Here is a 25,313-nt window from a genome sequence, read left to right as displayed (position 1 = left end):
TGGCTGTATGGTTGTGTATGAGCAGTGTATGACTGGCTGTATGGCTGTGTATGAGCAGTATATGACTGGCTGTATGGCTGTGTATGAGCAGTATATGACTGGCTGTATGGCTGTGTATGAGCAGTGTATGACTGGCTGTATGCCTGTGTATGAGCAGTGTATGACTGGCTGTATGCCTGTGTATGAGCAGTGTATGACTGGCTGTATGCCTGTGTATGAGCAGTGTATGACTGGCTGTATGGCTGTGTATGAGCAGTGTATGACTGGCTGTATGGCTGTGTATGAGCAGTGTATGACTGGCTGTAAGGCTGTGTATGAGCAGTGTATGACTGGCTGTATGGCTGTGTATGAGCAGTGTATGACTGGCTGTATGGCTGTGTATGAGCAGTGTATGACTGGCTGTAAGGTTGTGTATGAGCAGTGTATGACTGGCTGTATGGCTGTGTATGAGTAGTGTATGACTGGCTGTATGGCTGTGTATGAGCAGTGTATGACTGGCTGTATGGCTGTGTATGAGCAGTGTATGACTGGCTGTAAGGTTGTGTATGAGTAGTGTATGACTGACTATACAAATAAACATACCACTTCTCCCTATGATCTTCTTGCTCAACAATTCCTATTGTATTTTGCCATTTCAAATGCAAATAAAATGTATACAAATAAAGTCAATAATTTTTTAATGTTTTTGTTGTTGTTGTTGAAAAAATATTTGGATTTTCTATGGAAATTTTGACTCTGTATACTTTTGTTAATGCCTTTGTTACTTTTGTTTCAGCCATTTACAAAGAGCAGTTCTATAAAACATTCTTTTACTAATTTTATATTCTAGATATAGGACTCGAGCGGCAATGTGTTGCGCTTTTCTTAGGTCACTATAGTGTGTCCGGGGACTTGTCCTTGTCTCACAACACCAGTAATGTACTTGTTATGGATTGCTCTCTCTCTCGCTTGCTCTCTTGTCTCTCTTACTCTCATTCGCTCTCTCTTTCTCGCTCGATTTCTCTCTTTCTTTCTCGCTCTCTAGCTTACTGTCTCTCTCGTTCTCTCTCTGATACTCTCTCGCTTGCTCACTCTCTCTCGCTCTCTCTCTCTCTCTCTCTCTCTCTCTCTCTCTCTCTCTCTCTCTCTCTCTCTCTCTCTCTCTCTCTCTCTGATACTCTCTCGCTTGCTCACTCTCTCTCGCTCGCTCTCTCGCTTGCCCTCTCTCTCTCTCTCTCTCTCTCTCTCTCTCTCTCTCTCTCTCTCTCTCTCTCTCTCTCTCTCTCTCTCTCTCTCCCTCTCTCTCTCATACTCTCTCTCTGATACTCTCTCGCTTGCTCACTCTCTCTCTTGCCCTCCCTCTCTCTCCCCGTCAGCCAGGCAGCCTCCCAGTACCAGCCCCCCCCCCACCTCGCCTACAGACTCCAGCCTACAGAGTAAAAGATCAATATCCCACAGAGGCAGAGGAACACACACACACACCCATCACCAGCACAACTGTAGACCTTGCAACACCAATCCACAAGATCGAAACTTGCGGCGGGTCGTAAGCGCGCCCAATACCAACTTTATGCCTCGCGGGGGACAGGGGTATAAGGGGAGGGGGGAGGGGGGCGGGGGGGGGGGGGGGGAGGAAGGTAGGAAACTGAAAAATAAAATTTCAAAAATCTTCCACAATGAATTTTCCAAAAGTTTACGCGACTCGCCTAATAGGAAGGCGGCCCCGTGCCACTTGCAAGGTCTCAAATTAATGTTAGTAGCAAGGGATTCTCGCCTACTGTAGTCTTTTTTAGAGTGTTGTGTTCACCTTTTATGGCAGCCGTAAAAGATGGTTTTGCTTTTGTGGGGTTTAAAAGCCTGGCTGGTCTTTAGTGGGGGAGGGGGGGGGCCGGGTCGTTAAAGTAAAGGTTTTGTTATGGGGATCTGTTTATGTGTTCTGGAATAATAATATTCTCTCCTGCAATACACTTAACTTATATTTTCATTAACGTGATTTGTTATTTGAATATATTATTTCATTTCGTCAAAATCTCTTACTATGCATTTAGGACTGAATGTAATGTTTATTTTTATGTTTAAGTGTTTAGCGTGAGTAAAATTGTTTTTTGTTTTTTGGTTTTGAGGGGAACTGCTGATTTCTTGGAAATTAACAGCTTAGTTTTTTGGGGGAATGAAAGAGTTGGTATTTAATTTTCACTGAGGACAGTGAGAAGTGAACCTCATGAAAGACACAGACTTCGTGAAAATTGCATGATGTGGTTGGGCTACAAACTGATATTTCTTACATTGGCTAACTTAGGCCGACCCCAACCATCCTATGTCGGTCCCGTACACCAGACCATTTTCCCTACGAAGTTGGGTGAGACTAGCCACATGCGCCTGGCCTTCAACTTTGGACAAAGAAACGTATTTTATCTTATAGAATACTAGGAGGGTACCAAACTCGAACAGACATTATATATTATATATATATATATATATATATATATATATATATATATATATATATATATATATATATATATATATATATATATATATTCCCTAAACATTCCCTCTAATGTGTTATGTGTGGTTTCCTCCGAGGCTATGGGTCCCCCTTCTTCTATATATATATATATATATATATATATATATATATATATATATATATATATATATATATATATATATATATATATATATATATATATATATATATATATATATAACTGAAAACTCACACCCCAGAAGTGACTCGAACCCATACTCCCAGGAGCAACGCAACTGGTATGTACAAGACGCCTTAATCCACTTGACCATCACGACCGGACATAATGAGGTGATAGCCGAGGCTATTTGAACCACCCCACCGCCGGCACTCGGATAGTAATCTTGGGCATAGCATTTTACCAAATCACCTCATTCTTTGGGGCACACGTGAGGAACAACACGTGAGGCGGTGGGGTGGTTCAAATAGCCTCGGCTATCACCTCATTATGTCCGGTCGTGATGGTCAAGTGGATTAAGGCGTCTTGTACATACCAGTTGCGTTGCTCCTGGGAGTATGGGTTCGAGTCACTTCTGGGGTGTGAGTTTTCAGTTGCATATTGTCCTGGGGACCATTCAGGCTTGTTCGCATTTGTGTTCCTCACGTGTGCCCCAAAGAATGAGGTGATTTGGTAAAATGCTATGCCCAAGATTACTATCCGAGTGCCGGCGGTGGGGTGGTTCAAATAGCCTCGGCTATCACCTCATTATGTCCGGTCGTGATGGTCAAGTGGATTAAGGCGTCTTGTACATACCAGTTGCGTTGCTCCTGGGAGTATGGGTTCGAGTCACTTCTGGGGTGTGAGTTTTCAGTTGCATATTGTCCTGGGGACCATTCAGGCTTGTTCGCATTTGTGTTCCTCACGTGTGCCCCAAAGAATGAGGTGATTTGGTAAAATGCTATGCCCAAGATTACTATCCGAGTGCCGGCGGTGGGGTGGTTCAAATAGCCTCGGCTATCACCTCATTATGTCCGGTCGTGATGGTCAAGTGGATTAAGGCGTCTTGTACATACCAGTTGCGTTGCTCCTGGGAGTATGGGTTCGAGTCACTTCTGGGGTGTGAGTTTTCAGTTGCATATTGTCCTGGGGACCATTCAGGCTTGTTCGCATTTGTGTTCCTCACGTGTGCCCCAAAGAATGAGGTGATTTGGTAAAATGCTATGCCCAAGATTACTATCCGAGTGCCGGCGGTGGGGTGGTTCAAAAAAGCCTCGGCTATCACCTCATTATGTCCGGTCGTGATGGTCAAGTGGATTAAGGCGTCTTGTACATACCAGTTGCGTTGCTCCTGGGAGTATGGGTTCGAGTCACTTCTGGGGTGTGAGTTTTCAGTTGCATACTGTCCTGGGGACCATTCAGGCTTGTTCGCATTTGTGTTCCTCACGTGTGCCCCAAAGAATGAGGTGATTTGGTAAAATGCTATGCCCAAGATTACTATCCGAGTGCCGGCGGTGGGGTGGTTCAAATAGCCTCGGCTATCACCTCATTATGTCCGGTCGTGATGGTCAAGTGGATTAAGGCGTCTTGTACATACCAGTTGCGTTGCTCCTGGGAGTATGGGTTCGAGTCACTTCTGGGGTGTGAGTTTTCAATTGCATATTGTCCTGGGGACCATTCAGGCTTATTCGCATATATATATATATATATATATATATATATAATACATTTTGCCCCCTGTGAAGTCGATAGAATGATCACATAAACTGGAATGTAAATACAAGGCACTGGAGTGCTGGGGCCAGATTCACGAAGGTACTTACGAAGATTTCCTTCTTAGCGCCTTCGTGGCGGCTACGTCGGTATTCAGGTAGCTACACTAAGAAGAAACACATTAAGAAGCACTCAAAATACTGTATGAATCTCTCAGAAAATATGAAATATATTATTACAATAAATATAAGCTCTAAGGGTCTCACACCAAATATTTCACATTTGACACACTTGACTCCCGTGAAAACCGTATGGGGAAGGGGGTCTATAATTGCTAATATTTATTAAAGCATTTTACTAATGTCTTCCCTGACCAACCTATGTCCATTCCATCCCCCAAAACCTTCCTCCTGCAAAGCTGGATGAGGCTAGCCCCAAGTGTGTGGCCTCCTTGTGTGGGTTACAAGTGACACCTTAAAGACGTGGTCTGGATCAGTTACCTCCAAATTGTTTAGAATAATAAAAGTTTCGATGAGATCCGCCATATCATGTCTGGTTTGCAGAATTGTTAGCCCTGTGGCCCTCACAACCGTTCCTGGCGTGAAAGTCCACTTAGTTCTGGGATGATTTTTGCCGCCGCGTGTTGAACTTTCTCCAAGGCAGATATGGCATTATGAAGATTAGGTCTCCATGCTTGACCACACTAGTCCATTACCATGTTGACCAGACCACACACTAGAAGGTGAAGGGACGACGACGTTTCGGTCCGTCCTAGACCATTCTCAAGTCGATTCAGTCCATTACCATGTACACCACAAAATAAACAATACCATACACACCACAAAATACTATACCACATGCACCACAAAATACATGTTTCCAGGAATGAACTCTGATGTTGTGATTTATTGGGATACTTGGGTTATAATGATCATTCTCGTCTCTTATCTTCCACTGATAACGAGCATCAGTTTGATAAGCCAACAACGAAACTGCCCGCGCGGTGTGGTAGGCTAGCTGCCTCGCGCGCGGCCGGCCCCGCCGAACACACACAGAAACTACGACGCTTGTACAACGTTCGAACAAGTTTTAACACCTAACCAGTTAAAACAACCAATATAGCAAGTTGTAACAACGTTCTAATACGTCATAAACACGTTAAACCAAGATGTAACAACTTTATTACAAGTTGTAACAAGCGGAAAATAGAGACAGTTTCAGTTTGTGTTTGGCGGGACATCCCTGGTTAAAATCAGGTTGTGGGAATACAATTCAGTGTACACAAGATGAGTCGAAAACGGATTTTAACAACTTCCTAGCCGTACCTAACCAAACCAAAACCTACCTAACCTAACCCATACCTACCTAACATTTCCCAACCTAATTTAACCTTATTCAACCTAACCTACCTAATCCTACCCAACCCAACTTGACATAAACTTACCCAATCAAACTAAACATAACCCAAATACATTTAGCTCTAACCCACCAGAGCCTAACCTAAGGTCTTAACATAACGATAGATCAGAAAATGACCTTTAATGAACGGTTTTGTACATGCTTCGAGCGCACCTCGTGTGTGGTCAGCTCTATGGTCTGTTTAACCAGTTCATGCGGTCAACTGTAATTATAATTTGCACTGACTTTATAGCACGTGGTATCTATAGCTTTTTAGATACGTGGACAAGGAGCTAGTATATGAGGACGGAGGAAAGGAACGATCCTCAACCCATCGGGGATCGAACGCCGACCCCGTAAAAAGCAAGGGCGGTTGGGTGTGACTTTTCAAATGTATATGGCGTTAGCCTAAACCGCATTCTCGGCTGTATCTGTGTAACTTGTAAACGAAATATTGATCTTTACAGTCAACCGTGTATAATATATATATATATATATATATATATATATATATATATATATATATATATATATATATATAATATATTGACACTATAGCACTAGGACACAGGCCCATGCTGGTAACACTGAAATGTGCAACGAATGGCCTATAGTAATTGGCAAATTTGCACAGTAAAGCAATAATTGTACACCGTAACATATGCCACACAGCCTGCACAAATATAGTAACAGCAATCAATGGTAATAAACCAAAGCGGGTAAATGACCCCCCCCCCCCCATACGAGATCCGGCAGGCAAGCGACCGTCCTTTCCCGCCATAACAGTCTGGGCCCCCACACTGGCACAGGCGCACGGGAGGCAAATTCAAAATAGATAGAAATTTGGCATTTAAATTCTTACTGTCGCGGGAAATTTAAATTTTAAATCACACCGTGTAGGGAAATTTTAAATTTAAATCTAACCGCGGAGGGAAATTTTAAATTTAAATCTAACCGTGGAGGGAAATTTTAAATTTAAATCTAACCGGGGAGGGAAATTTACAATTTAAATATAGCTGCAGTGGGAAATTCAAATCTCGAATCGTGCCTATCACCATAGTATAGTAATTGCTCCTCTAATCCAATGTCAGTGTATAGCTTGAACCCTATTGTATTGTTTGTTTCCATTTCACATTTTAATATGCAAACTATGTAACTAAATTCTCGCAGAAAATAGTTAAAGACCCATCGTCATCTTAGTCATTAACATTGTACTATAAACATTACAGCCAAACTTCATTCCAACTTTAACATGATTGCCAGAATAGCATCTTCCAACAATAGGTTCCTTTCCTCATTCTAATTGTTTAATCAAACCAAATAAATAATCTAAGTTAACCTTGTCTAACTTAACCTAACTAAACTCAGCATAAACTAACTGTCCTACTAGACTAGCCTAACCCAAGTTGCATTAAAAGGTTACAAGAGCGCCTCACAAGCACTACAAACATATACACGACCGCCCATCACAGATATTTAACATTCGCAAAGATGTAGTTAAACTAAAGGTCCATTATCATAATGTTTACTATGTGGTGGGGGTGTTGTGGTGAGGGGGAGAGGGGAGGGGTCAGTGTGGGGGGGGGGTGTTGTGGTGAGGGGGAGAGGGGAGGGGTCAGTGTGTTGGGGGTGTTGTGGTGAGGGGGAGAGGGGAGGGGTCAGTGTGGTGGGGGTGTTGTGGTGAGGGGGAGAGGGGAGGGGTCAGTGTGGTGGGGGTGTTGTGGTGAGGGGGAGAGGGGAGGGGTCAGTTTGGTGGGGGTGTTGTGGTGAGGGGGAGAGGGGAGGGGTCAGTGTGGTGGGGGTGTTGTGGTGAGGGGGAGAGGGGAGGGGTCAGTGTGGTGGGGGTGTTGTGGTGAGGGGGAGAGGGGAGGGGTCAGTGTGGGGGGGGGTGTTCATAACAAGTTTTTAATGTTGTCTGCTGTTGCCTCTTGTATGTTGTTAATGTTGATGTTGTATGTTGCTAATTGTCATGTGTGTTGCTTTAGCATTTCGTTAACATTTTCGTTATTTAAGGTACATATTGCGCTGAAACACTGCTCCACGACTACACAAATATAGTAAACTGCACAAATATGTTACTACGTGAGCTTTCAGAGTCATTTCTTCACGATTATTATATGTTCTATGCAGTCAATAATCAAGTTATTTCGTTCAGTACCGATACTCTACTATCAGCAGCTGAGGGGGAATCAGCTCATCCTATTGTTGCATAGCCTATGCATGCGCTCGCTTGTGCAATAACCATAGTTGCAAATATATTCTAGAGTGTTGTGTAATGTTTCGCTTCGCCAATAATTGAGGATAACGAAATGTGGGAAGGCCATTACCAGGGGCGTTGAAAAGGTCGGAGTTGGAAGGTTTGGGAGAGCACGTACAGCAGCCCACCAAATGAAAGGCTATCTATTTAGCCAGCATGTGGCCCTCTCCCCTCTGCATGATCATCTTTCTCTTCCCCTCTTCCCCTCCCTCCTTCCCCCTCCCTCTCTTAAATAAAAATTGCTTGTGTATTCATCAGTGGCACGCCACCTGTCTGGTCAAGCTGGGTGGTGTTTATTAGCCAGTGGGATGTGCACCCACACTGTCTGTCTGTCTCACTGGGATGTGCACCCACACTGTCTGTCTCACTGGGATGTGCACCCACACTGTCTGTCTCACTGGGATGTGCACCCACACTGTCTCTCTGTCTCAGTGGTATGTGCACCCACACTGCCTGTCTCAGTGGGATGTGCACCCACAATGCCTGTCTCAGTGGGATGTGCACCCACACTGTGTCTCACTGGGATGTGCACCCACACTGTCTGTCTGTCTCAGTGGGATGTGCACCCACACTGTGTCTCTTTGTTGTATAACGATCAGCTGTGTGTGTGTATTTACTATTTGTATCTGCAGAGTCGAGCTATCAGCTCTTGGACCCCGCCTTTCTAACCAATTTATTTTGTCCTCTATTATGTCTACTACATATTTTTCTCTTATACACACACACACATCCCCAGGAAGCAGCACGTAGCAGCTGTCTAACTCCCAGGTACCTATTTACTGCTAGGTGAACAGGTACATCAGGTGAAAGAAACCACATTTGTTTCTGCCTCGGCCTGGAATCGAACCCGGACAAAAACTGCGTGCGCCAGAACAGGTATGGTTGCAACAGACCAGCTGTGCGTGCCCCAGAACAGCCGTGAGTGCAACAGACCAGCTGTGCGTGCCCCAAAACAGCCGTGAGTGCAAGAGACCAGCTGTGCGTGCCCCAAAACAGCCGTGAGTGCAACAGACCAGCTGTGCATGCCCCAAAACAGCCGTGAGTACAAGAGACCAGCTGTGTGTGCCCCAAAACAGCCGTGAGTGCAAGAGACCAGCTGTGCATGCCCCAAAACAGCCGTGAGTACAAGAGACCAGCTGTGCATGCCCCAAAACAGCCGTGAGTGCAACAGACCAGCTGTGCATGCCCCAAAACAGCCGTGAGTACAAGAGACCAGCTGTGTGTGCCCCAAAACAGCCGTGAGTGCAAGAGACCAGTTGTGCATGCCCCAAAACAGCCGTGAGTACAAGAGACCAGCTGTGCATGCCCCAAAACAGCCGTGAGTGCAAGAGACCAGCTGTGCATGCCCCAAAACAGCCGTGAGTGCAAGAGACCAGCTGTGCGTGCCCCAAAACAGCCGTGAGTGCAAGAGACCAGCTGTGCGTGCCCCAAAACAGGAGTAAGTCCCAAAAAAAGAACAAATCTCAGTATCCTAGTCACGTAATTCTGTTCACTTGTATATTGACTTTTTGGCATAAGATCTCTACTAATTATTACTCCTAGATCTTCTTTGCATTTGGCTTTCGCAATTTCAACACTGGCCAGCTGATATCTGCGAAGTCTTGTATGATTACCTAAACACAGAATTCTACATTTTTCAGCATTAAACTACAAATGTTAATCTTTTATCCATTTTAAAACCCTATATAGCTCGTCTTGCACGGATTTTGATTTTGATATTTCCAACCCTATTTTTGTGTCATTTGCAAATGATAATGTTCAATCCCGGGGCTAAATCATTTATATATATATATGGTAAGGACAGAGCCTAGGGACACTCCACTTACATCGGTTTTTCACTCGGACTTGACTCCACGTATGTTAATCCTGTTTTCTTTTACATAACAACGCCCTTATCCGACTTAGGATAATCCTCAATACCATGCAACCCAACTTTTGAAGGAGTCTTCCACGAGGCTATTAGCACGAGGCTGCGACCAACCGACTTACCCTACAATTCTCCACCAAAATAATTACAGCACGCGCGAAAAGGAAGGCTTCCCCCACCATGGGTGTGCTAAATCTCCGATATATAACGAGGAAAATAAAACGAAGTAAGCACGTACCTGAGACGCGGTGGATTGCTGTTTCTCGAAGAATTTAGTTACTTACCTGTAATGGCACGAAAGTGAATTATTATTATACTTCAGAGAAATGTCTGTATATATTTTAATCCTTATACGTCACAAAAATATGACCTAGTCTACATAAACCACATAAACATTTTAATCCGCATTATAGTATGTATACATATATATACATATATGTATACAAACTATAATGCGAACATAAGAACTATATACTATAGTTCTTATGCATGTATACATATACATACATAAGAACTGCGTTCTGGCTACTAGTTACAACATACATACATACATATATATATATATATATATATATATATATATATATATATATATATATATATATATATATATATATATATATATATATATATATATATATAAATATATATATATAGATAGATAGATAGATAGATATATACTGCATATATATACAGTTCAGGAGAAAGTAAGGCTTGATTGTGGAGGAGTTGCTTACCTTGAAGGATGAGGGCGCTGGTGTACGTGGTGTAGTCTGGCCAGTGCCTACAACTACAGTACAGAAGAAGTTGAGTTTCCAGCTTTAATTTCTCGCCTATTTCACACTGCTGAGCCCTGCACTTCTCCTTCCCTGCTAGAAAAAGAAACAAATAATTGAATCGCCGCGCCCCGTGGGAACACCCTGGGAATTTTTCCTGTCAACAAACTAGGGAGAACATGTCAAGTGTTCGTCAGCAAAGGTTTGGTGTTGGGCATAAGGCCTATCAAGCTCTCGAGGGTTATTAATGCCACCACAACAGCTGACTGGCCATCAAAGACTGAAACGAGGGCGTGGGAACCTGCGGCCTTCGACAGCAATTTAAAATTCATGTGAAATACTAGTAAAACTTCGTATAATAAACAATAACATAATAATACAACTCCATTGAAAACTTGCAAACTTTAGTAGTCAGACCTTAATATCGAAAACGTTTTTCTCGGAATATTTGCAAAATCGATGAAGATAAATTCACCTGAATATTTCTGCTTTGAGAGAATCACAACTCATCAAACGACAAAATATGACTCCATAGAACTAGAGATAGTAGCAAGACTTGCGTTCCGTTTCAAGACTTTCAATTCAAATCGTGATCATAAAGAGGTTTAATAAATTAGAGGAACGATATTGCGCAATATGCAAGCAATAAATCCTTTTAAAACTTTAGACATTTTGTATGAACTTTGTTTTTTCTAACAACTTTGTGTATATCAATTTGTTATTTGATATGAATTGCCATATTAAATTCAACAGAATTTTAACTCGGTTAATTTTTTTTGCGAAAGGTCAGGATGATAATTAATTTATTCAATGTTTGATTGCTTTGTACAGTTGCCCCTTCACTCTACATTATAGCAGGTGTCATTTCTCTCTACATTATAGCAAGTGTCATTTCACTCTACATTATAGCAGGTGTCATTTCTCTCTACATTATAGCAAGTGTCATTTCACTCTACATTATAGCAGGTGTCATTTATCTCTATAATATAACAAGTGTCATTTCTCTCTACATTATAGCAGGTGTCATTTATCTCTATAATATAACAAGTGTCATTTCTCTCTACATTATAGCAGGTGTCATTTCTCTCTATAATATAACAAGTGTCATTTATCTCTACATTATAGCAGGTGTCATTTCTCTCTATAATATAACAAGTGCCATTTATCTCTACATTATAGCAGGTGTCATTTCTCTCTATAATATAACAAGTGCCATTTATCTCTACATTATAGCAGGTGTCATTTCTCTCTATAATATAACAAGTGCCATTTATCTCTACATTATAGCAGGTGTCATTTCTTTCTACATTATAGCAGGTGTCATTTCTTTCTACATTATAGCAGGTGTCACTTCCCTATACATTATAGCAGGCGTCATTTAATTTAAAAAAAAAATTGGTTCGTGGTGACTGCAGCGCGGTATATGATATAATAATTATTTAATAATTTTACTAGGTTAATTGAAAGTTGAATTGCCATATTAATATGTTAGTGAAATAATTATGAAGAAATAATGATTTATTTTCACTTGGATTCTGATTTGTAATGTACTAGACACAATTAATGTCTAATTTTGTTCATAGGTTTGAATTTGAATAACCATTCATGAAAATTGTACTTTTGTACATTATTTACTATTCTACAACTTGTATTGTACTGTTATGTTTCAGATAATAATGAATGTAATTTTTTCAAGATATTTACAAAGCTAGAATATCCTTTTGTGAAATTCGTGGTAACTGGACCATGATAAATATACTTGAAAGTTCAATCAAACTTGTCTGATATTTACCTTCATGATAATTTACTCTGTAAAAAAAATAGCATGCAAGCTTATGACAGTCACCTCTATACAGTTTGTTTGAGTTTGAAAATAAAAGATTAAAATAAGTTTTCTAATCTTGAATTAAAACTTGACTTAAATCAAACAACCGTAAGAGGCGCTCAGGTTTACAAGATTAGTGATCTTACAATCCAACTACACACTGTAGGGAGGTTTTTGAGGAGGACTGAGGGAACACTTAAGAGTTGTATTAGAATGAATATAAATTTACCTGGAAGTGTTAAGATGACCATTATTTTTAATTTTTAACATAAAAACTGTTTTTTATATGTGCATTGTTTATCAGATAGTAAGAAAAAAGTATTCCAAATAAGTAAATACAGTTTTAAAATAATTTTCAGCACAAGCCTCTTCGTTTGCTATTTCACCAAAAATCGATATTTTCCCGTATAAACTCCTGGTATCAAGGTAAAAAGCATAAGTGCATGTAAACAAAGAAGAAATAGTTGGGGGCGTTGCCCATCATCTAATGATCCTATTCGCCTAGCAGTAAATAGGACCTAGGACTTGTTAGCTTATTGTGAGGCTGCATCCTGGGGAGTCAGTAGGAGGGGGGGCGACCTCAGTTTATATGCCTAATATATATATAAATATATATATATATATATAATATATATATATATATATATATATATATATATATATATATATATATATATATATATATATATATATATATATATATATATATATATATATATACTGGCTCCCTGTGCAGGCGATGAGTCACAATAACGTGGCACACTAGAAGGTGAAGGGACGACGATGTTTCGGTCCATCCTGGACTATTCTCAAGTCGATTGTGAGAATGGTCCAGGACGGACCGAAACGTCGTCGTCCCTTCACCTTCTAGTGTGTGGTCTGGTCAACTGGCTCCCTGTCCCCGACACAATGAATTGTTATTAAATACCTCAAGTCACACACACAGTGGTAAGATGGAAGGAGGTTGGTATGACAAGTTGTGTTGACAAGAAGTCGCGCGGGCGGCCGAGGGTCCCCTGCTCCACCCAACTCTCTATCACCGAGAGAATTGTAGGTGTATCCAGTACACCTACACTGGGGTTAAGTGTACCTAGCTTCTCCGTGTATACCCCACTGAGTTTACTTTTGTCCTGCACTATATCCAGGGCTAGTATATACCTGGCTGCTTAATAAGCCTCGGTGGTGGACTTGAGTAACCCTGCAGACAGACCCAACACCAAAGCATTGTCTTATTTAGTCACAGAAGCGTCCTGCGTCCCCAACATTGTGCCACATGTGTCTTCACTGTTACTTACGTCTCCTCTCAAGAGAGTCAGGTATGCGCACATCTGTCTATCCGCAAAAGTCGCCACATATGAGGAGCGTTCTCGCCGTCAACAACCACTTCTAACAACAGGCGTACCAACCCGATCACAGGCGTACCAACCCGATCACAGGTGTACCAACACAACCACAGGCGTACTAACCCGATCACAGGCGTATCAACCCGATCACAGGCGTACCAACCCGATCACAGGCGTACCAACCCGATCACAGGTGTACCAACCCGATCACAGGCGTACCAACCCGATCACAGGCGTACCAACCCGATCATAGGCGTACCAACCCGATCACAGGTGTACCAACACAACCACAAGCGTACCAGTAATTAGGTAATTACACATTTAGGTAATTACCAACACACCCACAGGCGTACCAATTTTCTGGATTTCCAATGCAGAAAATTTCGAATAAAGTCAGTTGTGAGTGTACAGCTTGCGGTGATGAGTGCGTCTTGTCCTAGCTTTTGAGTGCGTCTTGTCCCGGCTTGCTGTGATGAGTGCGTCTTGTCCTAGCTTGCTGTGATGAGTGCGTCTTGTCCTAGCTTGCTGTGATGAGTGCGTCTTGTCCTAGCTTGTTAGTGCGTCTTGTCCTAGCTTGTGAGTGCATCTTGTCCTAGCTTGTGAGTGCATCTTGTCCTAGCTTGTTGTGATGAGTGCGTCTTGTCCCAGCTTGGTGTGAAGAACATGTCCCAGCTTGGTGTAATCAGCTTTAACTCAGCACAAGTGGCGCTCCTTACTAATTACATCTTGATTTCTCACAAGTCAGAGACCTGAGGAACGCTGCACACGAGCCTAGTTCTGTGGTACTGTTCCACTCGAACAGTGGAATTCGCAAGGTTGTGGCCGTGGTACAATGGTATTCTCACAGTTGTGGCTGTGGTACGGGAACCGGCCCAGAACGTTGCTAGGCAGTTGCTCATTTTACTGTCATGCTCTCGACCACTGTACAGTTCGGTTCTGGTTTTATTTATAATGTTACTTATACCTCCCTAAACTACTAAATAATGCTTTATAAGTAATACACCACAATGCTTCACGGCCATGAAGTATATAGGCCATATCTGACGCGTCCAGGACATAGTGGTGAGCGGACGAGTTTGTCATCGCTCTCGGCTGGCGTGTTGGCTGATGAGTCTGTAGCCTCACTTGTGAAGTCAAGTGTGCCATCATGGGCTCCTAAACACCTCCACTTAAGCGGAAGGAGTCCGTGCTCTAACACTAATTATGGAACTTGTATGCACGACAATCATCGATGTGCTACAGATAAAGATGGAGGAATTGTTTGATGTTTGAAAATAGTGTGATGTTTTCGGAGTTTCTGATGAAGTATGATGATGACATTTTCAGTCTGCCTAATGGGAAAAAGATGACACTCAGTGTAGAGTGAGATAATGATGGATGAAGAGTAATTATTTTTTCTCAAAACTACGTTCGGGAAGCCTATTTATTTTATTTGTGCTACTCTAAACATTATTGGGCTCAACTGTAGAATCAAACAGTTGCGACTAATCACTTTTAAATATCAGATTAAATGTTCTTTTATTGCAAGAATACAATGTACAAATTGTTAAGAAACTTTGTGCTGTTGGATTATTTTGAAGTCAAAATAAATCCTACGAACTTGTTGAAGTGTGGTACGATGATATTGATTGCTAAACAGGCCATGACAACCATGGTGTATATATGTATATGTGGTTGACCTCGGTAGTATTAACACATGAGTATGCCCAGTAAGATAATTTAATCGTGAGTTTGTAAGACGTTAATCCCTTGCTTTACAGTCTGTTCACTTCAGACAGTTAAACAAGTTCCAGCTGTGTCTGGGTACAAGTGACAGGATGAAGAACCCAGCGGGTTTTCTTCCTATTGGGAGGTGTTGTACATACTGCTATGGCGGTGTGTCCAATCACAGGATGAGTGACGCTGCCCAGTAAATTCTCCATCAGAGGCAGATTAAAAAAAATGAATGAGAGTTTGTTAGGCTGTGAATCTATTTTGGTGGTAGGGTCTTATAAGTTCATTAGGTTGTGAATCTGGTTTGATGGTTGGGTCTAAGTTTGTTAGGCTATGAGTGGGGTCTTTATAAGTTCATTAGGTTGTGAATCTGGTTTGGTGTTCGGGTTTTATAAGTTTGTTAGGCTGTGAATCTGTTTTGGTGGTGGGTCTCTTAACTCTGCTATGAATCTGTTTAAGTTGTAACGCTCCAGCAACTGATAGACTACTGATTTTGGTGTAAACTACCGCTTGGCAGCTGTATAACAGATTCTGTTTTGTAGCGCGTCCGACAAAGGATCGAAACAGTCATTTGGGTTTTTATTGACTTTTGTATATTTGTATTGACATTTCGCTGAAATGTGGCATAAACCCGTCTGTTAAGATGTTCAAAAAATTGTAATAAGAATAGACTTTGAGATGGCAAAAGACCTTCCAGTGTAATCTATATGCCATCTGCTAGGAAGGTCAACTTGCGGCATTAGAGGAAAATTCACAACCCATCACAACCTCGGAAGGTCGTGTGGAGCATTTGAGCGCTGCACGGCTGAATGTTACAAGGCTGAATTCTATAAGGTTGAACATTACAAGGCTGGATACTATAAGGTTGAACGTTAAAAGACTGAATGTTATAAGGCTGAGGTAACCACAAAACCAAGACCATTGTAACAGATTCCAGTACATTCCGCCAAGGATCATTGTTCATATGTGAAGATAAGTTCTGTATCCTTGTATCCGAGAAGAACATTTCTTGTAATATGAGCTATGTTCATTTTCTGTTTGTAAGATTACACTGCGGATTGTTATTATCTTGGTTGGCATTGATCTCCAATCTGGAGACAAAGGGTAAGAAAAAGACAGTTTTCAAGACATATAGCAATATTTACACCGTCTGACATGATATGGTACAAGATTCTGAGTGAGAGGGCGATAGAACATTCATATTGTACACCTCCCGCCACGCCCACGCCACCTAACCCCAACTCCGCGCCTCCAAACACTGGTTACACGCCACATTATACATGCAAATGTACTTAGCGTCATAATGTAGAATTGAGAAGTCCCCCCCCTCAAAAAAATAAAATGCTCCTCCCTCCCCCCTTCCACCTCCAAAGCCATATACTTCCCCCAATACAGTGCCTCCAGACACCACTCTATAACATATACCTATATAAATATATAATATATTTTATTCAAGATTTACAAATTCTTTGTACAAAATTATAAGTTTTGCCTTTTACAATTATATAGGATTTTGCAAGTGTTATGGTTAGCAGGGCGGAGGAGGGCGCGTGGTGGTGGGCCGGGGCGCGTGCACACCTGGTATCAGGGGCATATATGAATACCCGGTATTAGAACACATTGCGAATACCTGGTATTAGAACACATATAAACACCTGGTATTAGAACGCATGTGTACACCTGGTATTAGAATGCATATGTAAACCTGATAAGTATAACGCATATGTACACTTGGTATTAGAACACATGTGTGTGTACACCTGATTTTTGTACACATGTAAAAACATAGAGGATGAAAACACCTGTCAGTATCTAGGACGAGACACGTGTGTTATCTAGGCTCAAAATACATATGTATATCTAGATAAAATCACACATGTGTACATCTTGTATGAAAACGTGTAAATGCCTTTAGTTGATAACACGTGTAATAGCTGAGATGAAAACGCAGGTGAACATCTTAGATGAGAACGCGAGTGAGCATCTTAGATGAGAACGCGTGTCAACATCAAGATCAGGTCACGTGGTAACATCCATGATGATAACATGTATTTAAAATATACGTCACATTTTTTCCGTAAGAAGCCCAGAGTGTAAACATCTGCAAGAAGTGAACACATGAACAACCTCACGATAAAAACACATGTGAACAACCCCAAAATAACATGACATATGAACACCCTCCTAAGATAAAGAACACATATGAACACCCCAGGATAAGGGACACATGAACAACCCGAGATAAAGAGCACATGTGAACACCCCAGGATACAAAGCACATATGAACATTCCACGATAAAGAGCACATATGAAAATAAGGATAAAGAGCACATATGAAAATAAGGATAAAGAGCACATATGAACTCCCCCCAGATATATGAACACATGTGAACACCTTTGTCGGGTTCAGGTCTGGAAACTTGTGGCGTCACAATGTAAACAGCAGAACACATGAAAAATATAATTATGAGATTTAAACATCTAAGTATTCTTTAGGATATAACTTAAGAAAATGTCGATATACTTTAAATAATTAAAAAAATTTTTTTTAGGCTATTATCACGAAAAATATTTATATACTTTAGGATATTATCACGAAAATTTGGATATACTTTTGGATATAATCGAGATAATTTGGATAAAATTTGGGATGTTATCACGAAAATGGTTTTGATCCAGCAGTGAACAATGATCAATATACAATATGTAGAGCAACCGCCAGAAACAGGTTGTACATAATGCCACTGCCAATGTATATATTGTATGTGTGTGTGTATATGTGTGTGTGTGTGTGTGTGTACTCACCTATTTGTGCTTGCGGGGGTTGAGCTTTGGCTCTTTGGTCCCGCCTCTCAACTGTCAATCAACTGGTGTACAGATTCCTGAGCCTATTGGGCTCTATCATATCTACATTTAAAACTGTGTATGGAGTCTGCCTCCACCACATCACTGCCTAATGCAGTGAGCTATGTGTGTGTGTGTGTGTGTGTGTGTGTGTGTGTGTGTGTGTGTGTGTGTGTGTGTGTGTGTGTGTGTGTGTGTGTGTGTGTGTGTGTGTGTGTGTGAGATATATAAATATCGATTCTCATAAGACTTTGTGTTTTTTGAAGCCTAATATCCTCCAAACCCACACTAATACTCCGGTCCTCAGTACAGAACGAGATTGAAATAAACAAAGAATTGATCAAGTGGGCACGATATCCACGATTATCGTTGATATCATTTAATTAACCCAGACTCAACGTTATTCTTGGCTGTTGTGCCCCACATGTAAATACAAATTTAAAATGTCAATATACACAAAATTAAAGAAATGTAACAAAAATGTCTATACAGATAATAAACGGATGAAGATATACACATATACACAAACTTCTCACCTAAATCCTCACTTTAATCCTTCATAAATGATAGTAGCTATAGTAAATATAGAGATAATATGCACGGACTTTGGTTTCTTGTAACCTGAAAAATGTCCATCTTTTGTACTATTGGAATTTATATATATATATATATATATATATATATATATATATATATATATATATATATATATATATATATATATATATATATATATATATATATATGTTAAAATGGAGGTTCCCTTCGGGATTCTTATTTTCATGATAAACAGGAACACAAATGACAATACCAACACATTTTTTTTAATTAAAATGTTTTAATTACAATTAAAAGGCTGTTGTACTAGACCTAGGAGAGGTTATGTGTGGTTGCTTCCTTCTCAGGCCCTCTACCAAATCAATAGTACAAAAAGTGGACACTTTTGAGCTTCAATAGTCCATCTTTTGTACACATACTCCAGTCACTATGTGTACAATAATCTGCGGATACGCTGACTACTGACGACAATATCATGGTTAGGTACAAATGTTGACATAACAGAGAAGAGAGAAAATACAAAATATGCAAATATAAGATTTCTATCTTTGGTATATGTAAAGGAATAGGAGGAAGTGTGAAGAGTTATTTACACCGGAAGATATCAACCGGAAGGTGCACCTTCACCTAGACACGAAATGACTGAATCACTTAACATTAAACCTACAGTGAAACATATATTTGTAGTTTTCAAAGCTCATAGTTGACTAGGAACATTTTGGTTATTTCTTTTATTAACTGGCTCCGGTAAGTATCGGATGAGGCTGCAACCATCACTGCAGTGTTCGTTAGTGATGAGGTCAGCACCTCACAGTTCGCCAGCGATAAGTTCAGCACCTCATAGTTTAACTGCGGTAAGGTCAGCACCTCAAAGTTCGTCAGTGATGAGGTCAGCATCTCACAGTTCGCCAGAGATATAGGTTCACCACCTCGTAGCACGCCAGAGAGAACATCAGCACCTCAGAGTTCGTCAGTGATATGGTCAGCACTCGGCAGAAGCGAGATGTTCTTCGATCAGTACATTCACACGAGGCTGGCGAGACCTGTACATCGGTGTCGTGTATACACTGACGTACAGGTGTACTGATGTCCATGTATCCACCACCCACCACCTATGCCCATCTCGTCCAAGACCGGGGGCCTTCACAGTACAAACCGCTTCACATTGTTCCAGACTCTCATGTGTTTATATTTCTCGTGACGACACTAAGTGGGTGGAGGAGGTGAGCAGGACCAACACTCACCACTGCTGCCACGCCTTCTTCACTGCCTCCACTCTTACACTGTACCCACTGCCTCCACTGTTACACTGTACCCACTGCCTCCACTACCACCACTCTCCCACTGGCCTCTGAATCCGTGCTTATCTTGTTTCCGGGATAATTCTAATTTGATTACCTGTCAATATAACATTACATATATCGTGACACCAGCTGGACAAATATAGTGACACCGGCTGGACATATATCGTGACACCGGCTGGACATATATCGTGACACCGGCTGGACATATATCATGACACCAGCCGGACATATACCATGATATACATTAGGTGACGGGACCCTTATCAACACCTAACTTGCAGGGTGTGGCCCCGTATAACAGGATGTGACACCGTGTAGCAGGGTGTGACACCGTGTAGCAGGGTGTGGCCCCGTATAACAGGGTGTGGCACCGTGTAGCAGGGTGTGGCCCCGTATAACGGTGTGGCACTGTGTAGCAGGCTGTAGCCCCGTATAATAGGGTGTGACCCCGTGTAGCTGGTTGTAGCCCCGTGTAGCAGGGTGTGGCCCCGTGCAGCAAGGAGTGCCATCTCCTCTCCCCTCTATTTACTGACGCGCCGCTGACGTGGGGACCAGACGGGGAGAGGAGGGGACCTTCACCATGCCGGCCTTGGCACGAGGGGAATAGTGCGCCCTGCTAGGAGGGATATGGTGGCACTGTGTGGGGGTGGTGATGGTGGCACTGACAGAGGAGGAAGGGGTGGGGAATAGGTTGCAGGTGTCGTTGGAGGAAAGCCTCCGAGAGTGTGCCAGGATAAGAGATGCTAACAAATACCAAAACAAAAGATTTCACCAGCCAGCCACACCCCTTCCTCCCCCCCCCCCCTCTCGGACGTCTTTCACAAACAAGAGAGTCGCACCTCTTCAATTTCCCTTCCCAGCCACACCTCTCTCTCTGTCTCTCTCTCTCTCTGTCTCACTCTCTCTCTCTCTCTCTCTCTCTCTCTCTCTCTCTCTCTCTCTCTCTCTCTCTCTCTCTCTCTCTCTCCCCCCAACACGCTCTCATCTCCCGTCTATCATCTCCCAGAGGGCCTTGATGGCGCTAAGATCCTATAATACAGTTTCCAACCCTCCTAGCTTTGTTGCTTCGATTTCAAGAACTCTATCATCATCAACATCATTCTCATTATATAATCTGGTTGCTTCCCTCCCCCCCCCCACGCCCCCTCCTCCTATACTCAAAGAGGTGCTGTTTGAGAGACTGTAGAAGCTTTCTGGAGTCGAACCTAGCCAGGCTTCCTGTAGCTGGTGTTGACATGCTGTGCTCTGGGTGTGGGGGAGATCTTGCACCCAGATAATACCTCTCACCATGCCGGTGCGCCCTCTCACCTTTACTTGAAAAACCAAGTCAACGATGAAGTATTTTATTGGTCATTCACCTCTCTTAAGGGATAAAGTTAGTGTACTTTACTGTTCACATTAACAGATGGAGTTTACCATACTGAATAATATAGCATACCATGCTGGAGTCAGCATACTCATATTACCCACAGACATCTTGGTGGACGAAAGTATGCTGGTTACTCACGTTATTGTTACTCATTATTCTCTCGTGATTCAACAACTTACTCAACATTGTTCTCATTGTATTATTTCCTAGGTTTGGTTATCATTGAAAACGTGTCTGAATTTTTTTACATTTCTCTTGCCAGCTGTATCGTCACGTTAACTGTTACTCATCAAGCCTTGAATTAACGATGATAACGTCGATTCAACGTTGATTAAGTGTTCCATTCAACGTTACTCTTGGATATTGTGCCCAATGGATAAATGTAGTATAATGAAAACCATCTCCAGGAAAAACAAAACTAATTCGGTGTTTACAGCTTGTCATAGTTGTCAGGAAGGAGTTTGGAACTAGTAACGTGGAGAGAGGATCTGAACGTTAGTCGCCACCTTCTTAATGACTTCGTTATTGGATCCAAGACTCTTCTTATCTAGTTTAAAGGATCAAATTAATGTTCTCAAAATGAATGTTTTCCAAATTGATGTTCTAATAATTAATGTTTTATAAATACCATGAGAGTAGCGTAAGTTATTCATCGGGAAAGTTCACTGTTCTTGTGTCGACTTTGTGTATAACTTACGCTAGTTCCGGGGGTCAGTTGCCCCGCGGCCCAGTCTCTGACCTGGTCTCCTGGTTGGTGGGCTGTTAAACCAAGCTGGTCACAGTCTGACGTAGGCGTCCCCAGCCCGTCTCTCAAGAAATCACATCACAGTGTTCAGAAGGATTAAGAGACTGCCGCATTGAATGAGAACAATTGGAGTGGGAGCGGTGTTGCTCTCCTATCTCTCTCACTCTCTGTCTGTCTGTGGAACCTGCAGCCATCCGCTTGGCATCTGAAGACCCGACCTCAGGATCGATACTGGCCTCTTGAAGACTCCTCACTCCTCCCTTCCTTTCTCTCTCTCTCTCTCTGTCTCTCACGAAGCTCCTCCTTGTGACGTATCCGTGGTTTACCGGAATGACTCGTCGTGTCTTCATCAAGTCTACTCCACTGGCCATAGAGTGACCTTCAACTTGCTCTCTAACCCGTTCCATTTATGTCACTCTTACGCTGGAGAAGTTTTCCTCTCACATGCTCCTCGGTGTGTGGCCAAGTTCCCGCCTCTCCCCGCAGTGTGCCAGGCTTTCCAAGATTTCCCAAGACTTTTTCCCCCAGAATCTCCCATTCATGCCGAGGCTTCCCCAGAAACTTTCCAAGACCAAACCCAGACACTCAACTCTTCACCACACACACTTATATCCTTTCAACTTTAATTTCCTCTTTCGTGAAATAAATAAATAAATATGATCTTAGACCCCCCCCCCAATAACGTTTAGCACTCACGCACGCACACGCACACGCGCTACACACACACACCTCATAATCCCATTAAGAATATGTAGCAATAGCTTAATCCTTACATCAGCCTACTGATAGCATTTATAAATATTTAACTCTCCACACTCTCTCTCTCTCTCTCTCTCTCACTCTTTCTCTCAGTCTCAGTCTCACTCTCTCTCTCTCACATCGAAGAACAGGGAGCAAACAACACTGACCGGACGGACATGAAATTCTTTTTAGGAGAGAGGGGCTGGAGGCGTGACTGGAAGCCTTGCTGGCCAGGACCCCACACTACTCACTCTGGTCTCCTCCCCCTCCCCCTCTCTCCTTCCTCCTCCCCCTCCCCCCTTCTTCCTCCTCCTCCTCCTCCCGTTACTCACTTTCCTCCTACGTCCGTTCCTCGGAGGGGTTTCCGCCTCCCTGCACACAAAATGGCTGCCAGGGTGTGTCAACATGGACGATAGGTGGAGAGTGAGCGAGCGAGCGAGAGAGAGAGACAGAGAGAGACAGAGAGAGAAAGAGACAGAGAAAGAGAAAGAGAAAGAGAAAGAGAAAGAGAGAGAGAGAGAGAGAGAGAGAGAGAGAGAGAGAGAGAGAGAGAGAGAGAGAGAGAGAGAGAGAGAGAGAGAGAGAGAGAGCGAGAGAGAGCGAGAGAGAGCGACAGAGAGAGAGAGGGGGGGGAAAGAGAGGGGGAGAGTGAGATAGATTATAAATATATATATATATATATATATATATATATATATATATATATATATATATATATATATATATATATATATATATATATATATATATATATATATATATATATATATATATATATTATATATATTTATATTATATATATTTATATTATATATTATATATATATATATGTATATATATATATATATATATATATATATATATATATATATATATATATATATATATATATATATATATATATATATATATATATATATATATATTAATTATTCGTTTTATCAGGGACAGGAAGCCAAGGAGCACGGTGTCAGGATCACAGTGACGTGTGCACGATGTTACAAACAAGGTGTCAATAAGCACGGTGCCACGAGTACGGTGTCATAAGCACGGTGTCATTAAAAAGGTGTCACTACTAGTGTCACGAGTACGGTGTCACCAAGATCTATAAACTCTGTTAACTCTCACATTCCTTAGTGAATCTGGGGGAGGGTTTGGTGGGACCAGCGGGTGGGGGGTGGACCTTTATGGTGAGCGTGTGGGCGGCGTGTGGGCGGCGAGGTGGGCGTGAGGGCGGCCTCTCCCTCCGTCTAATTCTCTAGCCCGATGCACCCTGCTTAAGACAACCTCAGAACGGAAACTCCCAGGTAGGAAGGCCACCCACTCCTGGCAGGCCGCCCACCCCAGGTAAGCCGCCCACGCCAGGCAGGCCGCCCACGCCAGGCAAGCCGCCCACGCCAGGCAGGCCACCCACCCCTGGCAGGCCGGCCGGGGCAGGACATTCGGACACCTCGGGTTTGACCCCCCGCGTCTCGCTCTCCTTAAAACTAGCGATCACATCCCCTAGCTTGAGGCCGTCGGGAGGGCGAGGCAGGGGCTGGCGTCAGTGGTCGAAGTAAGAGTTCTGCATGAGGTAGAGCTTATCGATGGGGTTGATCTGTGGGTACATGGTGCCAGCCACGCCCACCATGGCCGGCACATCCGGGGGGGCCTGACTCGGTGGGGGCGCCGCTCCCCCACTAGACGACCTGCACCAAGAAAACGGAACATTGTATCTCCTGTTGAAGGTATATTCAAATAATTGTTATACTTGCGGCACCGATATAACGGAGCAGTGGGATTATATATATCATGGGATTATATATGACATATATGTTATATAAGTCATACGCCTCTTTACAGAGGCGAAGGAATGGTGGCTTACATTTCACCCTGGTCGTCGAACTGGTCCATGCGGCCCTCCTCAAAACTAATGTCGGAGCCGCAGAAGGAGTCGCCACTGTGGGCCGGGAAGCTCTCGCCTTCAGGGGAGTATGGTACTGCCGAACTCTTGGGCGTCGTCGCGTAGGGAGAGTCGAGGGAGTCGATGGGGGTGAGGCCGCCGTACTGACCTGCAGGTGAAGCACAAGGAGCAGGTTACAAGTGTTGGGCTTGAGGGACCTACCAGCCTCTGCACCCTTATTAAGGCCACCACAACAGTAAACTCACTAACCACCGAGTATACTTTAGCTATGGAATTAATGCAAATTCAAAGTTAACCGAGCGCCAATAAACCTAATATTTGATGTATTTAATCACGCTCATCCCAATAGAATAATTATCATGAAGACAGTAATAACAAGAATGAATTTCTTCACTGGCCGCTAACTGACAACAGTGACGTGTGTCAAGCAATAGGCACAACCAAATAAAAGTCCAGTCAGACACTGCAGCAAGTCTACGGATCTCCAGCCCCAAGTTTCACAACATGTCG

At 42.5% G+C, this 25,313-nt stretch overlaps 2 protein-coding genes across 4 annotated transcripts in view; one reads left to right on the top strand and one right to left on the bottom strand.

Annotated features, from left to right (window-relative positions):
* Positions 1 to 25,313, top strand: part of LOC123764307 (uncharacterized) — a 275,355-nt gene that overhangs the window by 41,361 nt on the left and 208,681 nt on the right. The gene's annotated exons all lie outside the window — the stretch shown is intronic.
* The window catches only part of LOC138358266 (LIM homeobox transcription factor 1-alpha-like), a 64,951-nt gene continuing 63,475 nt past the window's right edge, over positions 23,838 to 25,313 (bottom strand). For all 3 annotated transcript variants that reach the window (XM_069316075.1, XM_069316074.1, XM_069316076.1), the window contains 2 exons: positions 24,765 to 24,951; positions 23,838 to 24,588 (listed from right to left, as the gene is read on the bottom strand). In XM_069316075.1, coding sequence (XP_069172176.1) covers positions 24,444 to 24,588; positions 24,765 to 24,951 — 332 coding nt within the window. In that variant the 3' untranslated portion in view covers positions 23,838 to 24,443. The remainder of the gene's footprint in view (positions 24,589 to 24,764; positions 24,952 to 25,313) is intronic.

This window comes from Procambarus clarkii, chromosome 82 (assembly GCF_040958095.1).
Source record: "Procambarus clarkii isolate CNS0578487 chromosome 82, FALCON_Pclarkii_2.0, whole genome shotgun sequence".
Lineage (NCBI taxonomy): Eukaryota > Metazoa > Arthropoda > Malacostraca > Decapoda > Cambaridae > Procambarus > Procambarus clarkii.
This window is presented reverse-complemented; position numbering and strand designations above follow the sequence as displayed.